Genomic DNA, 13653 nt, shown 5'->3' on the forward strand with positions numbered 1-13653 from the left:
CAATCTTGCGTCTCAGACACGACATGGCCCAAGAAGATATTATTATCATAACCCATAAAACCCAACATCCGATCTGTCAGAGGCCTGTTCACCGAATCAGTTTGATTGTCGTTCTACTACACAGGTGGGACGTGGTCTCTTATAGGTCTATCATCTCACACACAGTAATCTGCTCTCTGCCTCACACACCAAACTCATTCGCACAGTCATTCAAGATGGTGTATATTGCTCCGTAGGCATTCCTGCCTGGGACTGAGTCTGGGGTGAAGGAGGAGGTAGATGCTCAGGTTGGGGCTGTGGTTGGAGCTAAGGCTGGTGCAAAGGCTGAGGTTGGGCCTCGGACCGACACTGACTAAGGCTGGGGCCGGATCTGAGGCTGACAAAGGCTTGGGCCGGATCTGAGGCTGACTAAGGCTGGGGCCGGAGATCCGCCCCTGAGGGCAGCACACACTTGACTGACTCCCCCAACAAGGCTGAGCAGACTGGCCATCAGAGAGCTCCTGTCTCCCTATGTCTCCCAAAGAAAGATCTGGAGAGGGGGAGAGAAGGAGGAAGAGTGAAAGAGATGGGCATGGAGGGAGCGGGGCCGAGGGGGTGCAGAGAGAACGTTCTCGCCTCGCCGGAGAATGAGCTGCTATCGTATGTGACAGCAGCTCTGCATGGCATGACTGGTCCATGTGGGCAGGCTGGGGGCTGGGGGCAGGCTCCTTCACCCTGCCCCCCCTCCAAGAACTGATCAAATGGCTTTAGTCAGAACTGAATTAATGATGCACGCAGAACGGCTTACGATTATGTAAAGTAGACTTGCTCAGGAAACCAAGGCATTGAGGACTAGCCCGTCCATCCAGCCAGGCAGCCAACCAGGCCTGCAGTTAGCTGGCTAGTTAGTTAGCCAGTCAGTAAGCTAGCCAACCAACCAGCTGGCCTATCAGCCTGACATTCAACAGCTAACCAGCCAGCCAGTGAATGTGGGGAGTCAGTCCTATAAGAGCTGCTGCTGTGTCAGAGCTCTCCTCAGGTCCCCAATCTCTCTGGAGGGCAGGCTTCACCGTAGGTGTCACCAGATCTAGCTGAATACACGGACGTTTCTCATGACGCATCATCTGTGCTGTCAATGGACCTCTCCTAATGGCTTCTACACAGATTCCCATACTTCAGGCCTATTCCGGAGAGTTGTTTTTCTGAAACACAGCCCCGATTTGTGCCGACATTTTGATACGGGAGAATGAGTCCCTGTGCTGCGCTGCCCAGTATGTTTTACTGCAGGGGCCATGTGAACATGAGGAGCGGCCTCTCTTCCACCTCCTCCTTCCCCTCCTCCTCTTCCTCCTCCTCTCTTCCTCTTCTTCTTCTTTCCCCTCAACATCCATTTTCCTCCTCCTTTTCTTTCTTCTTCTCTCCCTCCTCCTCCTCCTCCTCTTCCTCTTCCTCCTCCTCCTCTTCAACTCTTCCTCCTCTTCGCCTTCCCCCCCTTCTTATCAGCTCCCTTTCGTTCTACTCTCCTCTCCTTCCTCCTCCTCTTCCACCCCCCCCCCCCCCCCCTTGTTTTTCTCCTCCTCCACTTCTCCCTAAGCGGGTGTCGTGCAATAATTGGCCGCGGTTCCTGCTGCCAGGATATCTGATGGTACCGCAGGCACAACAGTAGTTGTAAAGTAAGATGCTGAATCCCTCACACCCAGTCTAGTCTCCCTGCTGCCAGAGAGGCTCTCACACTCACCAGATGGTGTTTGAATCACAATGCCGTGTTGTGAAGGTGGGAGCTCTCCGAGAAGGGGGAAGAGAGTGAGAGAGAGACACAGACAGTTGGCACAGCTCGTTCGCCCCCGTCCTGTCTTTGTTTGATGGCTTCTGAAGGCTCTCTACCTCAAGCAGATGTTTGTGTTCACAGACACAGAGGGCTTTGTGAGGCGGGCGTCCATAAACACGTGAAGGCTGCCTCGGTGGACACAACGCTCACTTCAGAGGGGGGGGGGGGGTTCTGGTGTTCTTCTGGTCGCGGGGTCTACGGTGGGGAGGTCCACAATGTCTACGGTGACATTCAGTGTCCGTGTCCATGAACCTGCCTCTCAGAAGTGGAAAGAGACATCCGCACTGTCGGTTTATCTGCTCCGTCCGTACCCCCCCCCCCCCCCCCCCCCCCCCGCAGATCCTGTGTGTGTGTGTGTGTGTGTGTGTGTGTGTGTGTGTGTGTGTGTGTGTGGTGGTGAAAGCGGTGGGCCGGGTGGCGGTTGCGGGTGACAAAAGCTGTGGGCGTGCGAACGCCGGCAGCGTTGGAGCGTGCCCAGTGTTGGGCCTGTGTTCTGTAGTTCCAGGGCCATTGGTTAGTCAGCCATCTCTCCCCAGGCCTCTAGCTACCTCCTACTAGCCACGTGACTGAGACAGAGCTACAGTAGGAGAGCCGGCTGCCTACTGTAGTCTACTGTGCTGCGCTGATCCAGTATACACAATCCTCCATCTCCTTAGCGCTTGACTAACTCTTCTCATGCCTAGCCGGTACAATTGTGGATATACAGTTAGCACAGACAAACATTAAAACCCCCCACATGATTAGTCTACACATCTGGTTGGTGTTGGGTCCATGGGCGTGTTAAGCAATAACTCTAATAAAGCTACAAAGGATTTTGTGGTATCGAGGGCAGCTTGATGCTTGTGTTTCTGTGCATGAACAGAGGTCGGGGGGGAAAGGGGGATGAAAATATAGATTTGATCTGTACCTTTGTGTGTTTGTAAATATGTGCATTCAACGGTTTTGTGTGTGTGTGTGTGGAGAGGGATAGATACTGTGGCATGATAACTAGAGAATAAGAAAAGGACAGAGGGAGAGAGAGGGAGGGAGGGGGGGAGAGAGATGTGACCGTGCTAAACCCAATGGGGAAATGCAGACAGCTGTTCTTTCCTTGCCTGACTGATACAGTTTAATTACAGGCGGTAACTGCTTCACTAGCTCTCTGGAACTTTCCTCCATGTTTTTGTCTTCAGGACACTGGAAATAGGCAAATGAATCCTGCCAAGGATGTGCTGACTGGAATTGACTAATTTAACACTTTCATTCCCCTCAATGCTAATCTGTCAAGAAACTCTTTTTATTTGCTGTTGTAAATACTAGAATTGTAAAAAAAGAAAAAAGATATCCTTGCATTTATTTTGATAATTGCCGTAGTTGGATTATGCATGCTTTGGCAGGACTGGCAGCACGGATAGCTAGCCAAGTGGTCACCGCTGGATCCTGCTTTTTCGATGACCCAGATAAAATAAGCTTATCGGATTGCTTGTCAACTCTTTGTCAGCAGATGAATATGAGCATATTTACTCAGCTTGGCTGACTTTTGAACTTTGTGTGCTTCAGGGGTTGGGGTCATTCCTGCAGAAGGCTTTTTAGAGAAAAGCTCTTAGAGACAAAAAAAATGAAACACAGAGACAGGTTTAGGATTGTTGAGGCAAGCAAGTGAAACCAACCCAAACGAGGTGGACACTTGCATAGTCACCTGATCTGCTGTTCTGCACTCTTCCCAGTACTGTGTGTGCTGAGTATTTCATCAACGGCAATGAAGCGCTACATAAGACGTTTCAGAGAGTTAGCTTTGAGCTGAGTGCAGAGTTCATAGTGTGTAGAAAGTTCTGGTGACAGACTCACTTTCCCTACTCCCAGTTCCTCACCACCCCCAGTTTGTGAACATGGCTTTAATGCAGCGAGAGAGAGAGACACATTACTCCGAAAAAGGCTGCTGGCTAGGGACGGAAATGGCGAATATAGAACGGACATTCCCATTGGTCTGGTTCTTTCCAATAGCGTGCAACGTCTTGTGTAATTCATGAGCGCAGCTAGTTCTGGCAGGGCAATCGGGCAGCGCGCGTTATCGGGGACGTAAGGCGTCTTACTCCACCTTCCTTACTCCACCCACTACCACACCCATGTAGCAGCGCATATCCATTGGGCCACGTCCGATAAGGCGTCTTTAAAAGACGCGCGGATATGCACACACTCACCCCGGTCGTTGTATGATCAGTGCTGCTGCCACCCTCCACCGTCCCCTTCTCCCCCATGCTGTCTGTGTATCTATCCAACAGGGGGATTATATCTCTATTGCTCCCTGCCTCATATGTCATGTATGTATGTGTTGCATCGAGGAGGCAGGGAGTGCTTCCCTTAGATCATCCACTCCGCCAAAGTCAAATCTACATGTCCATGTCATGTAACAATAAATGCTCAAATCTAATACGTGATTGTCTTGACTGAACTGGTTTTAGTGGGTTACCATCTGGTCGGCCGGCCTGCTGCTTGGTCTATGAGCCCATACTGCAATGTGTAGTATTAAACCTTTTCTGGGCTTGAAGTGCTCAGCCAATCAGAAGCAGGGTCAAAGCTAGGTGGCTAAAGCTCCAACGCACCCAGGTTGGAAGCCAGGTTTGCCCTCCTCTTCTCTCCTGCCAAGCAGTTTCCAAGCTCGCGGCCACAGGCAGACTGTGGATGGATGCTTGGGGCTGATCCGACCCCAAGAAGGACACCCCTTGGTGGGACTGGCAGGCTGCTAAGCCCCCCCTGCCCCTCCCAACACTACACACACACACACACACACACACACACACACACACACACACACACTCCTCCTCCCCACCACTACCGCGTAAACATACACACACATACACCCCCACCCTCACAAATACACACCATCCTCACCAACACCAAGCAAACACACACACACACACATATATATATACACCCCCACTCTCTCACACACACTCACACACACACAAACCCTACTCCAAAACAGTTTACTGGTAATGACAACTGACGGCAGATTGGCAGAGCAATTACTCATTTTGTTTTTCCAGTGTTGGAGTGGAATGTAGCCTATGCTGATTTTAATTGGGTCCTTTCATCACGTTTCCACAGTTGGGGTTAGTTACTACCAACAACTGTACGAAAACGGCAGCTAGGCAGCGGAATGAGCCGTTTGTTTCAGCCTCCCCCTCTGCTGTAGTGAGGCTGCAGGAGCTTTGGAGGAGTGTGTGTGTGTGGGGGGGGGGGGGGAGACCGTGGTGGTCGTCTCCCTCAGTGTAGGTAGGGAGGTTCACAACAGACACGTACTGTATGTGCTGGGGGTTCCTGGGGGGGGGGGGGGGGGGCGGTGGGGGGATACAGCGGACTCAGAGAGCTGGGAGCAGAGAGCTGGGAACTGGGATCAGGAAGCAGGGAGCAGTGAGCGGGGAGCAGTGAGCTGGGAGCAGTGAGCTGGGAGCAGGGAGCTGGGAGCTGGGAGCAGGGAGCAGGGAGCTGGAAGCAGGGAGTGGGGAGCTGGGATCAGGGAGCTGGGAGGAGTGAGCTGGGAGGAGTGAGCTGGGAGCAGTGAGCTGGGATCAGGGAGCTGGGAGCAGGGAGCTGGGAGGAGTGAGCTGGGATCAGGGAGCTGGGATCAGGGAGCAGGGAGCTGGGAGGAGTGAGCTGGGAGCAGTGAGCTGGGATCAGGGAGCAGGGAGCAGGGAGCTGGGATCAGGGAGCAGGGAGCAGGGAGCTGGTATCAGGGAGCTGGGAGCAGTGAGCTGGGAGCTAGGAGTAGGGAGCTGGGAGTGGGGAGCAGGGCTGCTTTTAGAGCAGCATGTAGGTGGTGCTCTCTCAACCTGAATGGATGTTACGTAAACTATATGGGAGGGTGGAGGTGGAGAAGATGCAGGGGAGGAGATGAGGAGAGGATAAAAGGAGAGAAGACAGGGAAGGAGATGATGAGAGGAGACAGGGAAAGGAACTACCAAGCGCTGACGAGAGGAGACAGCAGGAGGGAGACAGCAGAGTAAGTAAGGAAAGATATACACAGGAGAGAGAGGCTCTGCAGAGTCAGGCCCCACCAGTCACATGAGAGGTATGTTTGTTTGTGTGCGCGGGAGCTGCCTGTCTAGGTGGGTGTATTTATAGAGGATGTCCAGTGAAAAGATCCCGCTAAACACATTCCTCCTCAGTTATGTCACCCTGTTCTAATTCCTCATCGCCAATAGTCTGTCAACACCCCACACCCCTTCCAACCTCACACAGTCCCTCCCCCCCCCCCCCCACACACACACACACACACACATACACAACCCCCTCTTGCACCCTTCCACAGCTCTCAGTAGAGGCATTAACGAGCGTCCCCCTGCTCTTTCTGGCCTGTGAGCTGGAGTGAACTCTCTTCTACCCGGGTCCCCCTGAAGCCTGCCTTACCTTGTTAGTGACTTTGAAACACACTGCAGCTCTCGAAGCTGGGCCAACCTTCCCCAGGGCTTGCAGGGAGGGAGGGGAGGGAGGAGTGAGAGGGTTGTTTAGGGGGGGAGGGGGTTGTTTGGGAGGCGCAGGGAGAGAGGGTAGATAGATGAGGGTGTTGGACAGGAAGGACACGGTGTCATCCATCTAGCTGTGTCCTGTCCAGGTGCCAGGCTACACACAGCCCCACAGACTGCTGCTCTCACTGCACGCTGCACAAACCACAGAACCACAAACAACGACACCGAACCACAAGAACCATTCTCCCATAGCTACCATACATACCCACATCAACCATACATACATAACCACAACATCCACACATATAACCACTCCAACCATACAAACATGCGATACTCAACACCCTTACATACGCAACCCTAACATGGAGCCCAGACTGCCCACCTCACCCACAGCCTCAGCCTCACCCTCAGCCTCTACACTAGCCTCTACACAACACGTAGGCCATACTGGTGAAATAATGACCACAACAAAACACTTTCTAACGAAGCACATCATCAGCACACAGGGAACAAGTCCAGGAGAAGGGGAGGGTGAAAGAGAGCGAGAAAGAGGAGGAGGAGAGACTGAAAGGAGAGGGCGATGAAGAGGGAAAGAGAGAGAGGAAGAGCAGAATGAGTTTCCAATACCTTTCGTGGTTCTTTGTGAAAGAGCTTTATCAAACACACCTGCGGGGAACAGTGTCGGAGCACGGTAATGCAACACCACTTATACAACAACGCCGCAATAACAGGACGTGGAATAACTTTGGTCTCAAACGTCGCCTAATCACCGCTGTAATTATGCAGCCGCACTTCTCAGCTCTTAATGCCCTCACTCAGTCCCCAACAGATCAGGTCAGCAGTTCTTCTCCACTGAGGTATTGGCATTGTAGAATAGCACCAGATATTAAAACAATGTGTTCAATAGATGCGCCTGTGTGTGTGTGTGTGGTGTGTGTGTGGTGTGTGTGCGCGCGCTTGCGTGCCTGTGTTTGTACGCCTGTGATGTCCAAAGCTAGCCTGTGTAAACACTGCAAGTGAACCTGAACCACCAGTGTTTGTCAACATGAAGAAAGCTTGTCCTTCTCTCTGGGCTTGCTCAGAAGCACATAACGTGCGGTTGATTTGGAGACTGTCATGTAAAGGGAGCTTTTTGGATTCTCTCACTGTTCCGAGCAGAAGAAAGGAGCGGTTTGTTCTGAGTCACCACAGCAATTTAGCCACCCTAGCATGGCATCACAAGACACCCACACAGTCATAATCCCACACCATCCGCACACACATACATCTTTCATAGTCTATCTGTTCCTCTCTCGTATATTTAAACACAGAAATAATTGTCGCAAACATATACATTTGGGTTTCCGGAAACAGACAGTCCCACATAGCACACACCTACACTGGCTTTACTACACCTACACTGATGTTACATCATCACTGCTCCCACACACACACACACACACACATTGATTGTACAGAGTGCACACTGAACACTTCAGGCTGTCCTGTGCTTGAGTTGATAGAAGCAGTACATCATGTTTTATAACCCAGGGTTTGAAGGATCTCATTTTCTCACTTGAAATCGAAGGAAATTCAAACCCCCCAGACGAGCTCTGCGTTGTAAGTAGTGCTGTCCAAAACAGTCAGTACCCAATGCAAGGACCGTGTACACTAGGAGGACAGTATCTGTGTGCTATATCCTGTGTAAGTACCGTTTCTTTGCAGTTGTTTTACACCATCTGTCATTTTCTAACCTGGCTGATTTAAGATGTGGGTTTTGTCTACCAATTGTTGGGTTTAATATGACTCACATCAAACCCTGTTCTCATATGTCTCAATTATTTCCTATACAATATGCATGTGAACAAAGACAATCCAAGCTGTGGCTGTCAGCTGTGGGGGTCTGTTTCTGGGCTGCGATTGGCTCAGCGGTGCTCGATTCTGGAGTGAGTCGCTGTGGAAAGTGTAGCCGGATTCAGGCCTGTGATTGGTTGTGGGGTGGTGGTACTAAGTGGGGAGGCCTGGTGGGAGAGATTAGGAAACCTCACTGCAGCATCCCCCCTCGCATCTCACTGCACACTGACTAACACACACACACAATCCCCGCTTTTACACACGCTTGCCTCTGACATACACACTCACATTGCAGTAGCACAGGTGCTGCTAAGGTGACCAGCAGTAAAGGCCTGGTAAAGGACCAGGTGACCAGCAGTAAAGGCCTGGTATAGGACCAGGTGACTAGCAGTAAAGACCTGGTATAGGACCAGGTGACTAGCAGTAAAGGCCTGGTATAGGACCAGGTGACTAGCAGTAAAGGCCTGGTATAGGACCAGGTTACCAGCAGTAAAGACCTGGTATAGGACCAGGTGACCAGCAGTAAAGGCCTGGTATAGGACCAGGTGACTAGCAGTAAAGGCCTGGTATAGGACCAGGTGACTAGCAGTAAAGGCCTGGTATAGGACCAGGTGACCAGCAGTAAAGACCTGGTATAGGACCAGGTGACCAGCAGTAAAGGCCTGGTATAGGACCAGGTGACTAGCAGTAAAGGCCTGGTATAGGACCAGGTGACCAGCAGTAAAGACCTGGTATAGGACCAGGTGACCAGCAGTAAAGGCCTGGTATAGGACCAGGTGACTAGCAGTAAAGGCCTTGTATAGGACCAGGTGACCAGTAGTAAAGGCCTGGTATAGGACCAGGTGACTAGCAGTAAAAGCCTGGTATAGGACCAGGTGACTAGCAGTAAAGGACTGGTATAGGACCAGGTGACTAGCAGTAAAGGCCTGGTATAGGACCAGGTGACCAGCAGTAAAGACCTGGTATAGGACCAGGTGACTAGCAGTAAAGGCCTGGTATAGGACCAGGTGACTAGCAGTAAAGGCCTGGTATAGGACCAGGTGACTAGCAGCAAAGGCCTGGTATAGGACCAGGTGACTAGCAGTAAAGGCCTGGTATAGGACCAGGTGACCAGCAGTAAAGACCTGGTATAGGACCAGGTGACTAGCAGTAAAGGCCTGGTATAGGACCAGGTGACTAGCAGTAAAGGCCTGGTATAGGACCAGGTGACTAGCAGTAAAGGCCTGGTATAGGACCAGGTGACCAGCAGTAAAGGCCTGGTATAGGACCAGGTGACCAGCAGTAAAGGCCTGGTATAGGACCAGGTGACTAGCAGTAAAGACCTGGTATAGGACCAGGTGACTAGCAGTAAAGGCCTGGTATAGGACCAGGTGACCAGCAGTACTGGGCAGATTACCCTATCAAGCCCAGAAAGAGAAGACATATTTTATTGAACGTGTATTTTAGACAAGGATTGCCAGGGGACACCAATCTCTTTCAAACCTTCCAACCAAACCCTTCCATAAGGATACTTAATACTTCACAAAATGTGCAGTACACACATGAAGTTGGAGTGTGAAATGGGTTCTAGTGACTTACAGCACAGGCGACACCACACTTCACCTGTAATCAACAGTGCTAATGCTGACATATCCTTCTCTCTCTCCCTCTCTGTCTCTCTCTCTCTCTCTCTATGTCTCTATATCTCTCTCTATATATATATATCTCTTTGTCTCTCTCTCTCTATGTCTCTCTCTCTCTCTCTATGTCTCTATATCTCTCTCTCTATATATATATATCTCTTTGTCTCTCTCTCTCTATGTCTCTCTCTCTCTGTCTGCTTCTATCTGTTTGGACAGAAACCTTGGAAAGTCTGGATTGCGGGTGTCCTGCCTAGGGTTAGGTAAGTGTTGGGAATGGAGAGGGTGTGTGTGTGTGTGTGTTCATGTTTGCTGCATAACATTTGCCATCAGACCGGAGGTGAGAGTTTACAACCGTATCACACCAAAGGCCTTGCTGCTACTATGTTGTACCAGGGTGAGGTGAGAAGGGGCTTCCAACAGGGTGCAGGATATCCCAGCTGTATTCTCTCTGCACCACAGTTACTGTATGCGCAACTGTTGAAGTATGGTGTGTGTGTGTGGTGTGTGTACTTTCTCTCTGTGTGTGTGTTTGTGTCTGATTGCCTGCTGACAGTGTTTCTCTGTTGATGCCCCACAGGAACATGGGTGACATTCGGAGGACAGATAACAGATGAGGTGAGAGCAGATGGATTTGGTTATTCCAGTCCCCCCCACACACACACACACACACGCACACCCACACACACACACATGCACACCCACACACTGCTGGAAAAGCCGGGGTTATTTCTGCTTACACTGCAAACACATGGATGTCGAGGGCAGGCCAGAGACTAAGCACACATACATGCATATGTCACATGATCTCAATACGCACACCCAGTAATATGAACGCCAAATCACTGAACCATACAGTCGAAGCAGGAACGATCGGAGGTTAAATAATTAAAAACATAACAGTGATCCCTTCTCTCTCTCTCTCTCTCTCTCTCTCTCTCTCTCTCTCTCTCTCTCTCTCTCTCTCTCTCTCTCTCTACTGTGTCTCAATCTCTGCCTCCCTCTATCTCTCTCTTCCCCTCTCTCCCTCTCTTTCCCTGTCTCTCTCCCTATCTTTCTCTCTGGTCCTCCCCCCCTTTCTCTCCCCCCCTTTCCCCACCTCCATCCCTCCTTCCTAACAGATGGCTGAGCAGCTGATGACTCTGGCCTATGAGAACGGCATCAATCTGTTTGACACGGCGGAAGTCTACGCCGCGGGGAAGTGAGTACGAGGCAGGACTCCCACAGACCGCTGATCGATCGCCCAGTCACTCGAACCAAATGCACCCAAACAGATCAGACCTGAGAGAGGAGATGCAGTTGACTTTACATATTAGGCAGGGGGGGGAATTCAATCATTTTTTCGTGATCGCCTCCTCCCGTCTACTTTGCAGGCGCGAGGTCGTTGTTACCGATCAGTTAAAGAAGAAGGTCACAGGTATAGCAGTTACAGATCAGTTAACGACGGTGAACACAGTGGTTACAGATCTCCATGCCCACAGAGATTGGAGTCATGAGCCGACGGGTGACAAATAAGCTACGGTGACCGTGCACAGGCGTGGCCACGCAGGGACGGGTGGCCTTGCCTGTGGCCCTGTGTGATTAGAATCTTAAAGACAGCCCCCCCCCTTCCCCCACTCCCCCCCCCCCCATAGTGGAGGGACGACCGGGGGACCACCAAGGTCAGCGCTACAAACCTGTCTGCATAAACATAAGAGGGAGCCCCCTGCCTCTGCTGGCCTTTGAACACACACACACACTCTCTCTCTTTCAGACACCCGTCTCCTACACACACACACACCTTTTACCATGACAGCCTTCTAAAGGGCTTTCTTTACGAGGCCCCTGGGCCTGGCAGGTCCATCTGTGGCAGGTGTGACTGAGCGTGCTGGTGGCAGCAGGGTTGGACATGGTTTGTGAGGGGTGAGCTGTGGTCTGCGGCAGTCTTAAGATCAACACCTGTCCTGCTCTGAGCCCTGCTGCCCATCTGGATTCATCTGGCTCTGTCGTCGCTGGGACAAATTGAAATAATCCCGGAGATGATCCCTTTTTCTCAACCGTACCTTAGATTAACGCCTCTCCCGCCCCCCGCCCCCTCCTACCCCTCCATCTCATTTTAATTCCTTCTCAGAATTAAAAGTTCCGGTACGTTCCAGACGAACGCTTGTGATAATATGCCATGAGTTGATTATTACGTCATCAAACTCAGTTGCTATTCAGGCTGAAAGGAGGTTCTCGTTAAACACTTCAACACGTAGCTTCCTCGTCCGGGGAGAGGTTCTGCGCTGGCCTGCATGACCTGTGTCGGGGATAGAGATGATGACGTGTGACCTTCCTCATCACTGGAGCTGTGACAGTGGTTCACAACCTCAGATTACCAGCGTGGCTCATGTGTTAGAGGTGCTGTTTGTGTGTGTCTGGACCACTGCTGCTGAGCTGTGGGGCTTAGGCTGCCCAGCTAGCTGTGAGCTCCACACACAGGGTAGGAGAGGAGGGAGGGGAGGGGAGAGGTGGGGGGGATGAAAGATGATGAGATGTAAGGAGAGGGACAAGAGTGGAGAACAGAGTGGCGGGGAGAAGCGAAGTGAGATGAGAGAAGCGACGGGGAGGAGAGAGATCTCCACATCGGCCCTGGCCCGGTGTCATGGCTGGGATCCCTCAGGGTATGAGCTGATAATGTCTGATAATGTCTGATAATGTCTGATAATAAGAAACGCTCTCAAACACACTGTGAATACAGACACAACTCATCTGTTCCAACTGTGAAACAACCGCACATTCTGAATGTGGTTTTCTGGAGAAAGATAGTATGTTGACCCTGCGTTGAAGGACTGAGCGTGAAGGGATTTTACAGGCACGCGCCCACCCTCTCACACATACACACACACAGACTCACATTCTTACACAAACACACACTCATGCGCACACACACACTCATAGATACACAAACACATGCACACACTTTTAGTGGAGTGGAGATCTCCAGTCATGAGGAAGATGGTGGTACTGGACCTGAGGGCAGGGCCACTAACATCTGGCACAGTGAGCCTGGGAGAAGCCACCCTCCTCCTCCTCTCTCCTCTCCTCCTTCACTCCTCCTCTCCCTCTGTTCACCTCAGTAGGCTGCAGGCAGGGGGAGAGGCAAAGAGATAAAGAAGCAGAGAGGGAAATAACAGGGAGGTAGAAAGGAAGTTACTATTCAAGTTCCGGAGGAGAGAGGCGAGAAAGGGATTGGGGTGGTAAGTCAATGGGAGCAGAGGAGAGGAGAGCAGGGGAGAGGAGAGGAGAGCAGGAGAGAGGAGAGCAGGGGAGAGGAGAGGAGAGCAAGGGAGAGGAGGGGGAGAGCAGAGGAGAGGAGAGCAGGGGAGAGGAGAGCAGGGGAGAGGAGAGCAGGGGAGAGGGGAGCAGAGGGGAGAAGAGGGGAGAGTTATCACCTGCTAACAGAAGCGTCCCCATCTCTAATGAGTTCCACTCAGAAGAAATTATCACCCCCACTGTTGCTAATGATTCATAGAGTATCTGTTGTACCCCAGCCTGTCTCAGTGTGTCTGTTTAACATGGCTTAGCCTAGTTTAGCCCAGACTACACACCAGGCTAGCATGGTCTGACATACTAGCCTACTATACCTTGCCTTGGATTACCTACTTATATGTGGTCCAGCTATGCTCTGGCCAAATCCTAACTTTAGCAGTCTGCCACATTGTCAACATGGGAAGTTTCTGAATAATACAGTGCAATGTACCTTAGCACGCTGTTAGTGTATATGTGTGTCCTGTTTTACATGTTGTTTAAATATTTATTTTGTAATCACATTTGTACTCTGTCTGAACTCATTCACTCTTGAGTTCATTGAAATAACTCAATCTCTCTATCTCTCCTCTCTCTCTCTCTCTCTCTCTCTCTCTCTCTCTCTCTCTCTCTCTCTCTCTCTCTCTCTCTCTCTCTCTCTCTCTCACTCACTCTC

The 13653-nt window shown here is 51.2% G+C and overlaps 1 protein-coding gene across 8 annotated transcripts in view; it reads left to right on the forward strand.

The window, feature by feature from the left end:
• Nucleotides 1-13653, forward strand: part of kcnab2a (potassium voltage-gated channel subfamily A regulatory beta subunit 2a) — a 70330-nt gene that overhangs the window by 48139 nt on the left and 8538 nt on the right. For all 8 annotated transcript variants that reach the window (XM_047026280.1, XM_047026279.1, XM_047026283.1 and 5 more), the window contains 3 exons: nucleotides 9930-9973; nucleotides 10291-10328; nucleotides 10832-10911. In XM_047026280.1, coding sequence (XP_046882236.1) covers nucleotides 9930-9973; nucleotides 10291-10328; nucleotides 10832-10911 — 162 coding nt within the window. The remainder of the gene's footprint in view (nucleotides 1-9929; nucleotides 9974-10290; nucleotides 10329-10831; nucleotides 10912-13653) is intronic.

Source organism: Hypomesus transpacificus, chromosome 9 (genome assembly GCF_021917145.1).
Source record: "Hypomesus transpacificus isolate Combined female chromosome 9, fHypTra1, whole genome shotgun sequence".
NCBI lineage: Eukaryota > Metazoa > Chordata > Actinopteri > Osmeriformes > Osmeridae > Hypomesus > Hypomesus transpacificus.